Here is a 20,156-nt window from a genome sequence, read left to right on the forward strand (position 1 = left end):
GTATGTGAGCGAGGTTTTGGGCAGGATAGGGAGTCAGAATTGAATACAGACAAAGCCAAGTGAAGGAGGGACAAAGAGATGAGATTTCAGGTCATCAGAAACTCCATGAGCTAACCTGAATAATTGGTAGGGAAATTAATTTCATAATTGGCAACAGTCAGAAAAATCTTTGGATCTTTGCTATTTGTTCATATTAAGTACTAATGCATTTCTATTAACAATTTTGTCACTTATATTGAATAGAAATTTACACCAAACATTATACATTGTTAAAAGGGCTATACTGACATTAATACAAACATATGCTTTCATCATGCATATTTAAATCTTGAAATATACAGCCAAATAAAGAATGACTGTACAGGCAAAATAGTATTGAAGCATTATAAACTCATCTTATTTTACATGTTATTTCATATGTACTTGAGAGCTATATGTGTAAAAAGAGAAAGAGGATCCCTGCAATCCACGACATGAAAAAAAGAGAGAAGAAAATGATCTCTGAGTTGACTGGTGCTTGCCTCGCATCATCCACATTATACTCAGTTGTCATCCAAAACTTTAAGAATTTTTTTCAAAATGAAGTTTATACATATATTCATGATCATATGTTACTGAAGCATTTAAGTAGATAGTTCATGCCAATTCAAATAAAAATTAGATGTTAAAATACTTTTTTCTCTTCTTGACTCCCTTTTAGAAACAAAGTGACAGACAGACAGACAAAAACTTCCAAGCATTGCCCACATCTACTTACATTTGCGATTTTCAGAAACAATGTTTAAAAGCAGTATTTAGGTGAATAGTTTTCGATTGGGGAATGGCAAGACAGCTCAGAACCATCAGCTGTTCATCTACCCAAAAAGCAGGTGAAAATAAATATTTCATGAACAGTCCTTATAATCTTCTATCTCTCACGGAAACAACCCCATCTTTCTATAGAAAAGAGAACACTGGAATGCCGCTTACAGTTCTTACCGTACCACGTAGTGGGTCATGCTTTACTGCTCGTGTCATTTTTTTACCTTTTGGTTTTTGTGTTTACAAGCCACTGGTTCTACATCAGGCAGGCACATTTTCTCTCAGCATTAAGGAGGAGGAAAACGAAAAGTACTTACCTAAAAAACAAAACACAAAAAGAGAGATTCAAGTGAATTCCTGGGACTGCTTGCTTGCTTGCCAAAGAACTGAGGTTGGGGGTAAAGACACTGAGAGCATCTAGCAGGCTGAGCCCTCCAGCAAACAAAGCACGTCAAGTACTTTGTACACAGGAGTGTACCCAGAAGATGCACAGTATTCTGAAAGTGAACAAATAAAGGTGCAGTCTTTATTATTTATATATATATATATATATATATATATATATATATGCAAAGCATATATTGATATTGTATTCAATTTTCTAAATAACTTATCACAGACTCCACCCTGTGTTTATCATCTCTCTCTGTTCTGTAACAGGTTTTGTTAACTGCTTCTAATAATGCTTTTATTATTATAAGGCAGGAGGCCTTGATCATAGACCTTTAGTCTACTCAACATCAGAGCTTCAGTGCTGGAAGAGAGGACAGGGACATGTTGGACATTGATAGGTTGTGACAGAAACAAAGGCTTCGCTAACAGTTATCTTCATGGCTATGAGGCTTCCTTTAATATGGGCTGTTGTGATGTTGAGAGAAGGGTCCCTTTATGAGATTTTGTTGCAGGATTAGCACAGATGACATCCAAGCTAACGCACAAAACCAGATGCAGCATACAGCAAAGAAGGGCAGGTTTGATATGCATTTAGAAAAAGCTACATTTAAATCCTAAAAGGCAAATATCTGTGGTTTCCATCAGTGTGTTAGCTTTGTATATGGATGATACTTTTGACAGTATGCTGATCACAGAAAGCCCTCTACACCGGGAAATCAGGAAATGTGCTTGGCAGAGCTTCGTGAGTGACAGCTCTGGAATGGTGGATAGAAGGCACAGGACATACCAAGTGGGAAGAAATGTATTTGCTCTGTCAGTTTCCAAAAGCCAAAGGAACAGTTCCTTCAGAAGTAATGATTTTCCTTTTCTTTCTTTAACAGACAAGAGCCAAGCAAAGGAAAGAGCTCCAGGAGAAAATGGGACTTTTGAGAGAGGAGCAGAAGAACTCCCATTTACAATGAGGACATGGCACCCAGTTAGAGCTGCACACTCTGGTGCTGGCTAGTAAACTGATGCAAAGGGAAGAGGCACAAAAAGGCACTGTTTCCCAAGCCTGCAGTGTCTCGCAATCACCTGTGCCACTTCGTAAAAACATGACACTCCTAGGACTTATCTAGATCTCGTGAAACAGTGTCTCTGAAGGTGATACATTGCACTTCCCATTTTAAATAAGCTCCCCAAGTGGATTTTATCTAGCCAGCCAGGTGCCAGTCAACACACATAGTTTTAGTAACTACAAACTAGAAAGTGTGGGCCCTCTCCTTTTTTAAGTGTTGTTTGTCAGAGATCATTCTCTGAGGTGACTGAGCTAGATCATTGTGTCAGAATTTAATAAAACTTCCTGATTTTACAAAACATCATTTACAGAGATAGAGACTCTGTCTCTTTCTTTATTTATCTTCATCAACAAACTGCTGAAAGAAAAACTATTATTTTAATAGTTAATAGTGGTCTGTGCCACGAATCAATGTTCTTTCCCCTTCCTGCAAAATATTGATTCTTGCTAATAAGATGCATTCTTCACTCCCACCCATAGAGGGCACTACTTTATTGTTGGTTCATTCTGTTGTAGGCAGTTGGTAACAATAACAAACAAAACAAACAAAACCCTTCAGCAATCTCATCAGGGAGCTGATCCAAGAACTAGTTCTGAATGTTACAGAATACACAGCAAAATCTCTTTAGTGCACACTTGCACGAGCCTGAGTGGACTGTCGCATCCTTTAACTAGAATCTCTAGACCTGGTATGCCTCCATTTTCAGTAGCTAGTCCTTGAGCTATTTTTATCTACTAATGCAAAATGAGAAGCCAGTTTCATTTTTTCAGAAAAATGTTTTGATTGCATTCTAATATTTCTTTGCTTTTGACATTTAGAAGTCCTGATTTCACTTCCAGGATGTTCTGGCATATTTAAAAGGATGAAACAGTGCTTCACAGGAGTATATCAAATTTCATACTATATCCAAAGAGATGCCTTTTCCAGACTAAGGTGCTCTGCAGCTAAGGGAAAAAATAGTCATAATACCAGTAAACTGTGAACTGACCTTAATATTAATACTTATATTCATCAAAGGCTAAATAGAAATAGATTTATGTTTCATATTTGCAGTTGAACCTGGAGTGAGGTTTTAAAAGCTCTTCTGTGTGTCTGTCATGGCATATAAGCATTCATTTTGTGTTGCTTACACAATTGAAAAGTCAATGAATATTCAATATAAGAAGTGAATAGTTGCCCGGAGCTAGAAGACTTGGGGGTAGAGGTCAGTGGAATAATTTTTAAAATATCTCCCACGTTTTAGAACATAAAAGCGGAGTAAAGATGAAATATTAACGGACACAGGACACAAAGCACCACAAAGCGGCCCGGATAGCTTTGATGGCTACTGTAAATCCTAAGACTCATATCCCTCCAACTCCTCCAAATCACGTTATTCATTTTCTTTTCCCTTTTCCATTGCCCAAGTAGCAACAGCTACAAAATACATCATCCAAAGAAAGATGGTTAGAATGTCCTGAAGAATATCAAGCACATACAGTTTGGCTCTGACTGTGGCCTTTTTCTAAAAGCACACAGAGTTTTGTCTCCCTTTCCTCATTTTTATGGTGGCATACCGAACACATATTACAAGCCTAGATCCATCACAAATAGCCAAGCTTCCAGAGGTAGCTACACTGTGTTCAAAATAATTTGTTGACAGTACAGATTTCATTTTTGTGTTTATGAAAATATGTGTTAAAAATTGTCAAAAATATTTGTTAAAAAACATAACTTGCTTTATTCTACATGAAATGGTTTAACACACACATAATAACTAGGGATATGATGGAAGTATTCCTACCAGAGATAGGTCAGACAGCAGTGAGATGAGGAAAACAGGCAAGGAGAAGGGAAGGGCTAATGTTTTCAGAAAGGGGAATTGGATATTCTTTTAATTCTGCAGAGTACTTAATTAGGCTCAAATTAAGCAGACTTTGTTCAAGTTATCCAGTTAAACTACCAAGATTAAGTAAATATACACCCAAAGCAAATACGCCTGTTTACTGAAGCATCCAATCCCCACCTCATTCGTGAAAATCATACCAAGAACACACATGACTAGAAGCTAGGTCCAGACAGTGTTTTTCATATACACAGGCTGGTTTTGCACTGAAACAGGAAAGGAGAAAGAGCCAAAAAGCCAGAAGAGATATGTGCCACGGTCAATCCAGCTCCAAAACCAAGATGGTCTTCATACACTGTAAATCATTTCCCCAAAGGCAACAGCCCATTTCACTTGCCAACATTGCTCTTGAACAGCTTGCCTGACAAATAGCTTTCTCATTAGCTTTCACAGACATCTTATCTGTGCCCTTCATCCCCTGCAAATACATGAATATAACCTTTCTGTCACTGTGACTTTTAATTTCCCCTTCAAATAGGAATCTTATGAATTGTTTTGACAGGTCATATAGGTCTTTCAACAAAGTCATAAAACTTGTCTTTTCATGTGCTTTAAAAATTAAGATTATAAACCAGTTTCATAATTTCACACTAATGTCTAACTGATACCTATGCTGAAGACTGCAAGCTAGCCATACTAGGCCTCCTTAAAAGGCTAATATTTCACAAACTGATTGAAAAATTACTGGAGGCTGAGTATTCCTACTTGTTAACAGCTTAAAGGAAACAGAGAGAACTCTGACTAGAAATGCTCTCAACATACATGGAAAATAAAGACTAAAAGCAGATTGTAGGAGGATTATTTTCTTGCTCACATGAAGCTTCCTCCACACCCGCCTCTTAGACCCACCAGACACTGTAAATACGAGTGCATTTAGTCTAGCGACTAGAGCGTCGGTTGTCTTATCAGAGACAGATACATTCACGTTCTTTAATCTACTTATATCTAGTTTGAATCACTCTATTTTCTCATAAAAATGGAGGTGGAGAGAGAAATATAGGAAAGAAAGAAAAAAGAAAAGACAGAAAGGAAAGAAAAGGAGAGAGAGAGAAAGAGGGAAGGGGAGAGAGAAAGAAAGAGAGAGAGAGAGAGGGAAGGAGAGAGAAAGACAGAAAGACAAAGCAAGCAAGCAAGAAAACATTAGAAGGAAGCCTAGAATACGGTATATATAGAACAGATTGTGTTTGTTAAAGTGATTAGTGTCAAAATTAGTTCAAAGTAAAAAATTAGTCCAAAATTGGTCTAAAATAGTCCAAAGGATAAAACTTTAGTCTTTTTAAGTAAGGACAAAATTCTGTAAAAAGCCAGATCACCCCTGTTGTGTTTAAAACTAGTTTCTCATAAAAGAAATCTGTGAAACACAGGCAGGTTGACGTAACTTTTTAGGCCATTGGATATTGTCCCTGATCTGAAATATAAATAAACCCCATGCTAAACCTCCTCCCTGACAAGTGACTACTTGCTGACACTTTGGGCCTTGCAGCTGAGGATGGTGCATCCCTCGGCTGCTAGCTGACCCAGGGGGAGAGCACCGCCTCACAAGCTACGCATGCCCATATTAAGCGAGTTGGTTCTACTGTTTCATTACTTGTGGAGAGTGCAATTTGAATTCTTTTCTCTCTCTTCTTTCTTTTTTAGCTTCTTAATTAACTGAAGATATTCTCAAGACTGTTCTAGATCTTTCATTTTGTGACATGAACTAGCTCAGCAAACTGATTCACACTCATGTCTTTAACTATATAATGTCTCCCACATATGCAGTTCAGACCCTAATTTCTCTTTTTTAAGTTTCTTTGTATATTTTTGAGAGAGCAAGAGCACACATGAGTGCAGGAGGGACAGAGAGGGAGAAATAATCACTCTAACAGAATCTGCACTATTAAGGCAGAGCCCAACACAGGGCTCACTCTCAAAAACCAAGAGATCATGATCTGAGCTGAAATCAAGAGCCCAGCCCAACACTTTGACAGAGCCATCCAATGCCCCACAGACCCTAATTTCTTTTTTTATGTTTATTTATTTGTTTTGAGAGCTAAACAGTGAGTGCGGGAGGGGCAGTGAAACAGTTAGACAGAATCCCAAGCAGGCTCTGTGCTATCAGTGTAGAGGCTGATGTGGGCCTTGAACTCATGAATTATAACACCATGATCTGAGTCAAAATCAAGAGTCACATGCTTAACTCACTGAGCTACCCAGGCTCCCTGTCCCTAATTTCTAATCAAAGCTCTGTTTTTTAATATCCAGTGGCCAGAGAAGAAACATCACATAATTTACCAAGCTATGATAATAATAAAACATGTACTTTAACCAAGAATTTTTGAATGGATAGATATGCATTAATAATCACATCTAAAGTCTATAATTAGTTGTGCTAGTTAAAAGATTGTAGCCAATGCTAGACCACTCTATTAAACCTGCCAATGACACCTTTCCCTTCTCTGGCAAATGGTCAAAAAGCCTTAGTCAGAATTCCTGTTTATTTTGCAAGGAGAAGAATCACTTGCTTGTTGTGGCTACTTTCTTAAAATACTTCTGCTTCAACCAAAAGAGCTCTGAGCTAGGCCTTCCCAATGCCCACATTTCCAGATGTTATTATTCCTGACAATGTATCTGCACTGATTTCATCTGTCTTTAAGAAATTTGTGAAGCTAGAGCTCATCCAAGCTGTCACTAACACTCCTCATCACCCTCCAGGAAATGGTCAGGCTGAAAAAAACAGTGCAGACCACTAAGGGCACCCTAAAGTAAGTTGTGAGAGGAAAACGACCAAGAAGATTTGCCAAGTTTCTTATCACTCAACATGTCACTCCAAGTGGGCCAAGAGAAGTCAGATCTACTGAATAAAAAAACAGAGCAATTCTGTAATTGTCTCTCTGACAGCTTCCATATAGAGCTTAGCTTAGAATTTAGAGATAAACTAGAATGTATTGTGGTTGCTGTGCCATTCTTAATTTAACTTTTCCATTAAAGTTGGTCTTGACTGAGAATTTTATTTACATATTTTTAAAATGTTTATTTATTTATTTTTGAGACAGAGTGTGAGTGGGGGAGGGGGGAGAGAGAGAATCTCAAACAGGCCCCGTGCTTTGGGCCCAGAGCCCTAAATGGGGCTCGATCCCACAAACTGTGAGATCATGAACTGAGCCAAAACCAAGAGCTGACTGTTTTACCTGCTGAGCCATGCAGGCACCCCTTGCCAGAGAATTTTAAAGTTAAATAGAGAGCAACATGTTCCTACATAATTGAAATCACAGTGCATCTGATACTGTAAGGGCTAGACTATCAATCACCTAGGGTGAAATAATACTAATTAGAATGATTTAGTGTTATGCTCAGTTTTGTTTTTAAATTCCTGCTTTTATTTTATTTCTTCTGAGTTTATTACAGGCCATTGCGTACCCGCTTATTTTAAGTTCAGGTTCATTATACAGTAGAGCTCCCCTGTAGTTTTTTGGGTTTTTATTCACCAAAAATAGGAGTTAAGCCCTTTACTTCCTACTTAACTGTAATCAGATCTCCAAAAAGTTAGGAAAAAATGGAGGAAGTCCAGAAAAAAACCAATATCATAATTAATGTATCTACCAAATATTCTTAGCCCTTCTCTTTCTGGACACACAGTAGGATTGCCCTTATGCTCCTCTCCTCTTTTATATCAGGCATGGTCATGAGATATACTTTGACCAGTGGATTTAGGCAAAAGTAGTAGGTGTCACTTCCAGATTTAGGCAAAAGTAGTAGGTGTCACTTCCGTGAAGGCTTTAAGATGCTATGCCTGATTCACGACACTTATTCTCTGTGAAGGTGGCTATGTAAGTCTGTATTGAGAAGGGGCACCTTGGGTCTCAGATTGGCTACAATGAGCAGAGCCTCCTTCTATATTGGATACGTAGAAAGGATAGGAAATAAACTACTGTTGTATTAAACTGTGGAAATTTTGGTTTGCTGCAGAATAATCTAGCCTATCCTGTCTTGTACAAAGGGTAATAAAAATAATAAAATACACTCCATACAGCCGTAGAGAGTTTTATGCAAAAAAAGGGGGTTTATTAATGCCCAGTATTTAAGTTCAAAAATGAAAAGCAACTGAAGATGGACTTAATTCCAGCTTTCAAGTATAGAAACAGGGTTGTGTTTTCTCTCTTTCCACTAGAAAGATATGAACATTTTTTTCTAAGGAAATATACTTCTGTTTAACACCAAACACCACCACCAGAAAAAAATAGCTAATTTGAAGCAGTATGACTTGAGTTTTGTAATAAAAAATTATAATTAATATAATAAAATGAAATAAATAAGTAAGATATTTAAAAATAAATATTATCATAATCTTCAGGTATGATAGAAGAGAATGAAATTGAGGAAGGGTAAATAATGAAGTCTCCTTCTTATAGAAATGTAATAAGAGACATATTTCCTTCACTCCCAGATTTTTTCCAGTGATGGGCTTCAGAATTTGGGAACTCAGAATAAGAACTTTAAGATAGGTTTAAGAATCTTCAAAGGGGTTCATGAATTCTTTTAAGAGGATCTATGACCTTGACTAAGCCAGTGTGCGTGGCTCTGTATGACTTTTAGAAAAGGCTGTAACTTTAATCAGATTCTGAGACGGGTCTCTAACCCAAAATAAGGCTAAAAATCAAGGCCAGATACAGGCCCTACTTAAAGCCGAAAAATTATAAGGCATAATCTTAGCTTCATTCTACGCCTCTCTAGGATATGGCAAATCTGTAGCTGTCCTTCTACCCTCAAATCAGTGTGGAGCACTGCCGCCTTAAACCTCAAGCTAGATTAGCAAAGGAGCAACCCTAACTTGCAGAGCAGGAATTCTAACTAGGACGTGATTTAGAATTAACTTCAAAGGGTCTTTAGAAGGCTTCTTAGAGGGGCTGAGAATCCGCCGTTTTCTATCTTATCGCTATGGTCTACTCAGTCTACTTGTATCTGCATCTAAAAAGACAAAGAAAGGTTGGCTTAGCCTCTAACACACTGCTTTTTTGACACAACGCTTTTGGTTGTTGTTGTTGTTACTGTTGTTTGTCAGAATCTAAGATTTCCAAGCACATCACTATGGGGCTGAGCTTGCCAGTCACCAGCCACATGCCTCTATGTCCCCAGGCTTTTAGGGTGTCCCCACTGGCCACCCAAGCCCAAGAGGAAATTATGGCGCAGGTTAGCCCTTTAATAAGAGTCTTCATCCCCCTACATTTCTATTTCCATTTTATCATTAAAACTATACAAAATAAAGGCCTACAATGAATGTGTAAAGTACCCAAACTAAACATTTTCAAAAACTTCACCAAACAAGTGTGTCTTCAGCAAAAGACACAAAGCAAGGCTCATAAAGTTTTGGTTATGTATGTCATTGTGTAGAGAATGAATGAGAAGCAGGAATTTCTTCCTAGCAACCTATTCTTCCTCTTTTCCCTCCATTTCATAGAGAAAATGATAAAATTAAAATTTGAATTCTACTTCTGTCTATGACAAAATATCTTACCAAAAAACACTCTAATCAAGAACATACAATTGTTAAAAAAAAAAAAAGACAAAATATAACCTAATATGATAGAAGGCAGGACTTTGTTTACCCTTGCTTGGTGGGGTAGGGACTTTGTAACTGAAGTACAGTACCAGAGATTTCTGGATGATAGTTACATCCTATATGTTCATTTTGTGGATATTCATCAAGCTGTGCATTTACAATTGGGTGATTTTATGTAGGTTTTATTTCAGCAACATATATATTTTTTAATGTTAACTGATTATGGGACACCTGGGTGGTGCCATAGGTTAAGTGTCCAACTCTTTATTTCAGCTCAGGTCATGATCTCACAGTTTGTGAGTTAGACCCCCATGCTGGGCTCTGTGTTGACAGCTCAGAGCCTGGAGCCTGCTTCTGCGTCTCCCTTTTTCTCCGCCTCCCCCCACCCCCCTGCTGCCCCAGCTCACTCGCTCGTTCTCTCACTCTCTCTGTCTCAAAATGAAATAAACATTAAAAATATTGAATGAATGAATAAAAAATATTTCAACTGATTGTAATAGGCCTGATGAATGCCTAGAAATACCTTATTAGCAACATGTAGGCATATGCCTATTTTCACCGAGGGCCTTACATTTTGGTCTTTCTGCTGAATGTGAAGTTGGTGTTTTGATTTTTTACTTTGCTTTTCTGTTTGGAGTGTCATTGTAACTACTGTATTGTAAATGATGGAAAATAACTGCATGTTAAAAAAATATGAAACTTTATAAAGTAAAAAAAAAAAAAATTAAAAAAAAAACTTACCCCCATTGGAATTATTCTTCTCTGGCACTTCTCCATAACTTTGAAATAAAATAGTCCTTGGTTGGCAAGTTCATGTGTAACATAATCTTGTATAAAGCACTGCCCATTGGGCATTGCATTTGCTTCAAATAGGGTTTAGGGTTACATACTTTGAAAAACTACATTGCATATAGTCAAACATCTATCTCCCCCTAGTCCCATAACTCAGCACAACATCAATTCAACATCAGTTTCATGCTGGAAAAGAAGGATATTTTATACAGAATCTATGTAGTCTGTATTTACAAAATAAATATCCTATACTATACTTTAAATAAACAAACTTTGAACTACTGCTTGCAAACTACCCTTTTTAATGCATTAAAACATGTAACAATAGATCATTTTAGAAGACAACTAAATTAAATCTCATAATGAATTTCAACAGTCTACAGACAAATATTCAAAGGTAACAGTAACACAGAAAAAAGAACAATAAGACAAGCAGTCTATTAAAACAAGCTAGGGAATAAACATTTCACTATTATCAAATTCAGTAATTTGAATTTCTATTCACAATTGACATGGAATATTCTAAGGCAGCTGTAAAATTCACCTACAAAAATTAAAATGAGAATGTTAATTTTGCTTTAGAAAAAGAACTTGATAGTGATATTAAGAGATACATGTCTATAACTTGCTTATTTCACTGAGCAATAGTAGCTACTAAATTTATTTTAATCAATTTAATTGATTCAATATCTTTTGTTCTTGAAAAGCAAAAACAAAGAGACAGATTATTGATAGTATAAAAATACTAAGGAAAAATTATGCTCACTGTTCCACAAAACCAATCATAAAGGCTGACAATGTATATACTATAATGAGACAAACAGAAATGGATTCAGGCAGGTTCAAGTAACAAATTCCTACAGAATTAAAAGCACTGGATTTAGTTTAGAACATTTGGTACTTATCACATACAGGAATATCCATGTCGTGTTTTCTTTTAAGCATTAGTATTTTTGCCAGTGTTGCTAATTAGAAATGGTAACAATCTATGTAAGCACAGAGCTGAGGTTTGCAGCCAGACTTTTTCTCAGATAAATTGAAAACATCTAAACTAAATTTGAGGAAAAGATTCCAAAGGCAATGGTGAAATGACCTAAAAGAACAACCCGTTTTTAAGAACGTAAGTGTCCATTTATATGTGAAAAATGGATATGCCAACTATAAATCATTTTATCTTCTTATTAAGTTGGGTATAAGAAGATATTCTATTTGAAAATACTTTAACACATAAATCAGGGGTGCCTGGGAGGCTCAGTGGGTGAAGCGTCAGACTTCGGCTCAGGTCATGATTTTGCGTTTTGTGGGTTCAAGCCTGGCATCGGGCTCTGTGCTGACAGCTCAGAGTCAGAAGTCTGCTTCAGATTCTGTGTCTCCCTCTCTCTCTGCCCCTTGCCTGCTCACTCTCTGTCTCTTTCACTCTCTCAAAAATAAATAAACATTAAAAAAAATTAAAACTGTAAATCAGTATACTAAATGTTCAAGAAACTGTCAAAAGCATTACCAAAGAGATTAAAAGATATAGTTGTGTGTGTTTGTGGAACAATTTTACCTAACATATACGACAAAGTTATAGAATTCATTTTTAAAATTTTGAAAGATAATAGATAACATATCTGAGGATTATTTAAGTGAATTATTTGGATAAATATAAATTCTCAGAACCATCCATTTTATGTAATTAGTTAGTTAGGTTTCTTCTGAGCCATATTCAACTGGCAAAATAGTACTTAACATATAACCTGCTCAATGGATTCTTTATAAGATTTTAAATTAACTAGAGCTATAATACCTTAGTAATACGGATCTTAAAATGTAAAGTTTAACAATGCGCATAACTGTTTACTCAATCTAACCTCAGTAATTTTTAAGTACTTATTGCTCTTGGGTGATTGATATGATACATCTCAAAAAACAACACAGAAAAAAGAATTGATAGAATAGCAACAGTATTCAACACACAACAAAATCATAGACTCAGAATGACCACTGATGATCTAAACCCTAACTACATATTAGAGTTAACTGGGGAGCTTCCTAACAATAATGATGGCAGGCTTGGTGCTCAGAAATTCTGATTCAACTGGCCTGGATTTCTTCATTTATCAATATTCCCCAGGAGCTCCCACAGCACTACTTGGGCTGGAAAGTCCAACTCCACAACAACTTTTAGGCAGATACTGTTCTAAGACCATAGTCTGCCCTTACCAACTACAGTTAAGTCTGACGATTCCAGATCAGTATCTAATTACTTTTTAGACTAGTTTCCTTTGATCTTTCCTCAGAAGAAAGAGAGATAAAACAATACAACTTTCAGGGCACCTGGGTGGCTCAGTTGGTTAAGCGTCTGACTTCGGCTCAGGTCATGAACTCGTGGTTCGTGGGTTCAAGCCCTGTGTCAGGCTCTGTGCTGACAGCTCAGAGCCTACAGCCTGCTTTGGATTCTCTGTCTCCCTCTCTCTCTCTGTTCCTCCCCTGCTTGCAATCTGTCTCTTTCTCAAAAATAAATAAGGATTAAAAACATTTTAAGGTTGTGAAACAAATGACATGGCTGTGACAAATTTTAAAACCAAAAGAATAGATTAGATTCAGGACATGTGGTAAGAGTAAGGATGACTTTGTGAAAAAAACTTCTCTCTCAGCTAAATTTATCAATGTATCAATGTATGTGAATGCATATGCTGGGTGGGCAAATATATGTATTGTGTTTGGCTCTCAGCCAATTCCAGTTACCCACTTTAGAAAATTGATACACTTCTATAACTTCATGAAAATTAGTAGTTCATAATTTTAATCAAAGCAGTACTGAACTAAAAATATCTTCTAAGGGGCAGCTGAGTGGCTCACTTGGTTAAGCATCTGACTCTTGATTTCCACTTAGGTTATGATCTCACTGTTCCTGAGATCAGGCCCTTCATCAGGCTCTGCACTGACAGTGAGAACCCTGCTTGAAATTCTCTCTCTCCCTCTCTCTCTCTGCCCTTCCTCTACTTGCACACTCATTTTCAAAATAAATCAGCTTAAAAATATCTTCTAGTAGAATAACCATGGCATATATCCTGTAAATTCAGACTGGGGTAGGGAGACCATGAAAATTAATTTCTAATCACTACTAAGGATTTTCTTCTATTTTTCTCTAAATATTTCACTAATGTCTTGCAGCAAACAAAATGGTCTTCCTACTCACAAGGGACATTTTTGGAAGCTGTGTTTTTAATTCTGTATTTTATAATAGTGATGATTTTTATAATTTTGAACACTTCAGTAACTTCATTAAAGGAGAAATTCTCTAAGGTTTTTTTTCCATGAATATTTTAGGAGTTTTTAGTTAAGTATTCAGTGATATTTTTAAATTTTCAAAGTTATCAAAAAAGGGTGGGATAATTTACATAAGAGAAAATGATGTTGCTTTTGGCAGTATTATTATTCACGCACACAGAAAGTATGTAAAGCTTTTTAAAAAAAAAAAAACCTGTCCTCTCAGGATGTATAGTATTAACAGGGAGATCATGCTTCCCTATGTTCTCTGAAGGGTCTAAGATAAACATTGTCTGTCAATGTCACAGATGACCTCCCTTATTTTATTTCCCACTTTTACACAACACCCAGGTTCTGGTCCAGTCTAGGGTATTAAGAAAACTTTCTTTTTTGTTTTTCATTCATAATGAGCACTGTAGTTTTACTATCAGGGTGCATAGCCACCTTGGGTCACTGAGATTCATCAGCAGCATGGTCAATGGAACCAACATGTTAGGATGGGGTACCTTGTGAAGGTAGGCTTTTATCAGCAGGTGATTTCATTAAAATTATTTTCTATTATCCCAATAAATCTTTTTACAGGAACTAATTTTAATAGATTTCTGTTCACTCATTCACTTACTGAGCACCACTGTGTGCCACACTGGTAATAATCTTCAACATGGCAAAGTGGTCCCTGCTTTTTTGGAGTCTATTTCCTTATAAGCACAGTACTCCTACTAAAATAATTAAGTCATTCTCCTCCCTTGAAATGGACTTAAAATCAAGTCTTATATGCTTTAGTGCTTGCAGAGTAAGCAGGGTAGCAATGACCAGGCAGCATCATGCACATGGTGTACTTGAACTCAACAGCTGTTTGTATATCACAGGGTTTGCAGGGACTCTTTTCCTCCCATTTTACCAGACGTCCTCGGAAAGCTAAAGACAAAGCAGTAGAAGGCAAATAATCCTTGCTAGAGGATCTTGTAGGATTTGCAAAGGTGCAGCTCTTCTACATTCTGCATCCAGCTTCTAAAAGAAGCCAGAAGGACCAATAAAGAAGACCCAAGAAATTTGAGAGAGTATTTCTTTTGAAAGAGTTATAGGAATTTTGAGGCTCACCATTCCATTGGGTTTTAAAGGCACTGAAGGAAAAGATAAGTGCTTTCTGACTGTGTTTCATGAGTACTACTTGTTCAATAGGATAGTTGTACTTTCCTTTATTTTTTTAATGTTTACTTATATTTGACAGAGTGACAGAGTACAAGCAGGGAAGGGACAAAATGAGAGGGAGACACAGAATCCAAAGCAGGCTCTAGCCTCTGAGCTGTCAGGACAGCCCGATGTGGGCTCAGACTCATTAGATATGAGATCATGACCTGAGCTGAAGTCAGACATGTAACTAACTGAGCCACCTAGGAGCCCCTGTAGTTGCATTTTCTAATAAATTGAGAAGTAATATAATGTCGGTTAAAAAAGAAACCATGAATCAGAAAATCTAGTCTAGGATTGGCAGCAACTAGCTCTATATCTCTGAATACATCACTAGCTCCTCTGAGACACACCTGCTTCATCTCTAAAATGGAATTAAATAAAGCCTGTGGAATGGTCTGGCTCCCTAAAATTTTGGGCCCCTCTTCTCCGCTCTATAGGTGCTTCTGCTTAGGAGTGGGGAAGGGGTGTCCCAAGGACACAGTTTGAAAACTCCCTAGAATACTGTGTACTCTCCCAACATTAAGATTCTATGACTTGACTTTTTTTTTTGGAAGTAAAGCCCTTGGTCACTGTGGTGCTCCCATCACTGTCACTATTAACATGCCCTCTTTGTCAAAACTATTCCTGATTTTGTGGGCATGATTCTCTTTACATTCCTTGTGCATATGAAATATACTTCACAGGAAAAATAACAACACATCAAAAAGGACTGCAACTCTCATCCCTTCAGTCCACACATCAGACTTATAACAATAAACTTCCAGTGATCCAACATCCCCTCAATATTCATACTCTCTCCAGGCTGTCAACTAACAAATGACAAACATTTCTTCAAAGCTGGATTTGTTTGAGTCTTCTTATATTCTATAGCATTACATGTTTTGACTCATTAAAACATAATTTTGGGAAATTGCTCCAGTAATGATGTGTTTATTGAAATAAACATGCTGGTTCAACTATTGTTTAATACTGTCTACTTTCTAGGGAATGAGATGGGAATTCCAGGGAATATTAAGGGAAAAGAGAGGCGGCATTTACTTTGGCACTGTTCTTTAAAATACACTCTTCAAAATGACCTCTGCTACAGTGATGAGCTCTAGAGAAAATACTTTGGCAATGCCATTTCAAATATACTGAGACAAAATCATCTACTTAGTGAATATGTTCTTGGAAATGCAAGATTTTTCATAAACATATATCAAAATAAATTTTAAAATACCCCAATCAAAGAAAAAAAACCTAACTGATATACTAGTTAACAAGGAACAGCTTTAAAAGTGTGCACAAATCATTATCCTAACAGTACAAACCTTTCTGACTCTTGCTTAGTGATCATCAGTGAAGACATCTTTCCAGTGACAATTACTTTCTTATACTTCTCTCTAATGAAACCCCACATTTTGCTATATCCCTTAGGAATTCAATCATCGTTTACACATAAATGTATAGATTTGGAAATAATTTTAAAATCTTTTAAAAAAGAAAATATGTGAGCATATCACACATATTACCTTGAGTCCACCACCTTCTTGAAATTTCATAGATAAAAATATCCATAACCTTTAAACTATTTTACTATTCTCATGGGCTCGCCTAGAGCCCCCAAGTTGCTGAAGGGCTACTCTTCCCTGGCTCCTTTCACCCTCATATCAACCAGGGACTAGAGAAGACAGTGGAACAGGTATTTCGGTTGGTGCCAAAAAGACGATACATAACGCTCACCAGCCTGTATGTCCTGTTAAGGCTGGTTGTCTGGCAACAGTGGCCTCTCCCCAAACTGTACTGAGGATGCAAATTAGTGTTTAGTGACACACTTATATCTCCCTTTTTTTCTAAGGCTGAGTCTTTACTAGGTAAGGCCATGCTCTCTTCTCCCCTATTCAGGCTAATAATGTTAATGATCATTAACTAGATGGGCAAACATTCACACTACAAACACTGAAATTGAATGAATGTGGTGAACAATATGGTTTCTGTTCAAGGGGCAATGGAGCTACATCTCAACAGGAAGAACACAGTTTATCGGGGTTTGGGGATGGGCACACCCTGGGTTTTACTTGGCTCTCTTCCCCTCATGGGGACTCCCACCTCTGCTGTCTCCCCTGGCTATGCCCTTCTGCCTGACAGCATCAACTACAGAGAATTCCATCTAAGTAAAACATCTCTGGACAATTCCACTGGCATCCAGGCTTCTCTATGACTGGAAGGTTCTTGGAAGGCAAGTTAAAACTGTGGTTCTCCAGGGGCTTCACAACTGCATACTCCAAGCCAAATGTATTTCTCTTAATACCAGTACTAACTAGTGACTTAGTGGCTGAAATACAATGTTTCTGTTTTCATGCCCAACATGTAATGTACGGTGGTTGTCTAAAGCCAACCAATTAGTATATCTTTATTTTCCCACACTGGGCCTATAAATATTATGTCTAGGAAAATGGCATCCCTGTAATTCAAGACTTGATGACTATGGGGTTCTGTACTTTGAGAAAGTCTAGGTAATCCTACACCAGTTAGAAATCCCACTAAGATTTGTGGAACCAGATCTTATTTTCTAATTTTCCACACCTCCATCATCTTTCTAGAACAAATACATGAACTAGGTACACTGGTGATATTTGTGCCCCTTCCTTTTTCCTACCCTCTGTGAATGGCAACAGCAAATCCGAGATACTGTGCCTCCTTCCCATGCTGGCACTTTTAATCCCACACATGTTTGTGAGGCAGTAACACTAGGAAGAACATCAAAACTCAGCAACCTATAATTGAAGCCTCAGTTTTAACACTAGCCAGTTGCCTCACTATGGTGAAATCACTTGGTCATTAATTTCACATGTTCTCTTGTATAAAATGTAACTTGAGCCAGATCTAAATTTCTCTGAGTTCTGAAACTCCTTGATTTTATGATTCATCAACCACTGCTTGACAACTAGTAATATACACCATGAAGCATGACACTGAAGCTAGTAAGCCAGTTAGTTAAGCAATCACCACAGCAAACTCAGTTCTGGCCTTGGATCACTGTTTTGTTGTTTGTTTGTTTGTTTAGAGTGTGCACGGGGTAGGGTAAGTGCAGAAAGAGAGGAAGATAGAGAGAGAGAGAGAGAGAGAGAGAGAGAGAGAGAGAGAGAGAGAATCCCAAGCAGGCTCTGCACTGTTGGCACAGAGGCAGGGCTCAAACTCAGGAACAGTGAAATCATGACCTTTGATGGGGTCCTGGAGTGGTAGACTGAGTCTGGAGCTGACAGCCAAGAAAGAATTCTTGAGATGTTTTTGGTGATTTTATTAAAGCATAGGGAAAGGACCTGTGGGCAGAAAAAGCTGAGTTAGAAGTGTGAGGGATGACTGAGGTAAGGAAAAAGGGAATTTCCCGAAAGGAGTTTCATATGCTAAGGAGGACTCCAAAGATACTGGAGGTCTTGCTATTGCTAAGTTAAGGTTGTTTTCCCTCTAGTAAGGAGTTAACACTAAGACAAGACAGAGTTTATTAAAGAAATGTTTTACTCTGCCTGTCTCAAATATTTGTCAGAGGGCTGCAGGTTATAAAGAAATTTCATGTTATTTACATTTCTTCTTGCCTTTTTTTCCTCACATCCCTATGGAGGAGAGGGTGATATAGGATTCCAGAAAACTGAGTCTATAGGTTTCTGGAGACCAGCCTATTGATAAGATTTTCTTGCAATTTATTAAGACATTTGTAAACTGAGAGACTCATGTCAGGTATGACTGTGGTCTCTATCAGTTTACCAATTTTTTTTTCTTTTTCCTTTGTTCTTTGACAGCCAGGCGTACCTGAGAAATGTCATGCATATCCTACTTGGGGGAGTGCAGAGGGCTGCTAGCTTGTACTTTGTCTTCAGTTTGCCTTATGCTCCCTCATCAACCTGAGCCTAAATTAAGGATCAGACTCTTAACTGATTATGCCACCCAGGTGCCCCATGGATCCCTCTTGAAAGTAAGTGTTAGAAACCTAGGCAGGTCTAGAGCCCAAGGATAATGGAAATAAAAGGAAATGATGTTATGGTAGTGTATGGCAGAATGTTTTTAGAATCCACCTGGGCAGCAAGACACTGCTTAGTTCATAACGACACAGTAGTTACCCGTTATTTGATTGATGGGTAGAAAGATGGTCTGTATTATCTATTAGTATTCAGGAAACTAAGGATTGATTATATAGTACATCCAACGGTTTCTGCAATGTGTCAGCCATCTGGGCTTTATTTTCACTGTATGTCATTGCAATTTATTAAAGAGTATGAATAATTAAGATAGAGACATCTGGCCCTGCCTATATACCACACTGAAAAAGTTTTAAAAAGATATTCACAGAAATTTAACGTGGATACTTGGACATAAAAGGTTGGTTTAATTTTTTTAAGTCCCTACCAATAAGGTTTTACAAAACAACCTCTACTTCCAAGACTGATGCTTTGAAGAAAAACTTCTATCAAATTTTTAGATTCATTAAATAGGTACATATATGTATTATATAGCTAATCCAATCTTAACTGCAGAACAGCTTTTCTATAAGAAATGCCCCAACCAAAGACCAAGAAGATAAAATTTCTGAGTGCTTTTATTTTTGCATAAGAGAAGAGCTAAAGCTGTCAGAAAATGATTAGCACTCAGACATCCTCACTGCTGTCTAAGTAGTCCACAAAGAGGCAGAATGCAGGATTGCCTTGGGCATTCCCAGCTTGCTGATGTCACTTCAAATCAAACTCAGATACCGTGTTATGCCAACTGCTTGATTCTCCCAGGTTCTGAGTACACAATTCTCTTTAAAATGAGGCTGCCCTCTAAATACCATCAAAGCTACTTTGAAATATTGGCAAAGGGTTTAAGCCTTTTTGGATGCCTTTCGCCTACCCACAAAAGCAAGCCTGAAAAGAAATGATCAACTTTTCCTATTCCCTTCAATTAAGATCACAACCATGATATAAAATTTGTTTTTTCTAAATTCCATTGTTTGATTTGGAGGAGAAACAATGGGCACCCTGTTAAAATCAGCCTCACACAGGTTCATGAATATGATTTGGTGGCAGGCTCTCTAATGCACATGCCACGTCCGGGATTCTGAATGCAGTGTTGCCTAGGAAACCATATTATGTGAATCATTTGCTCCCCACCTCTCATTTCCCATCCTTACCTTCCTTAAGTCTTTTCTCTGTTACTATGCAAGGTCACAATAGACCCTTTATGGTTGTTCTTCAGAAATGGAAACTGGCTCTCAAATATTTGA

General features: G+C 37.4%; 1 protein-coding gene across 1 annotated transcript in view; it reads right to left on the minus strand.

Annotated features, from left to right (window-relative positions):
• Positions 1–1,065: 1,065 nt before the first annotated feature.
• Positions 1,066–20,156, minus strand: part of LOC115294408 (cAMP-specific 3',5'-cyclic phosphodiesterase 4D-like) — a 650,465-nt gene continuing 631,374 nt past the window's right edge. Inside the window, exon 3 of the mRNA XM_029942281.1 lies at positions 1,066–1,118. Within this exon, the coding sequence (XP_029798141.1) occupies positions 1,115–1,118 (4 nt within the window). The 3' untranslated portion in view covers positions 1,066–1,114. The remainder of the gene's footprint in view (positions 1,119–20,156) is intronic.

Source organism: Suricata suricatta, chromosome 6 (genome assembly GCF_006229205.1).
Source record: "Suricata suricatta isolate VVHF042 chromosome 6, meerkat_22Aug2017_6uvM2_HiC, whole genome shotgun sequence".
Taxonomy (NCBI): Eukaryota; Metazoa; Chordata; class Mammalia; order Carnivora; family Herpestidae; genus Suricata; species Suricata suricatta.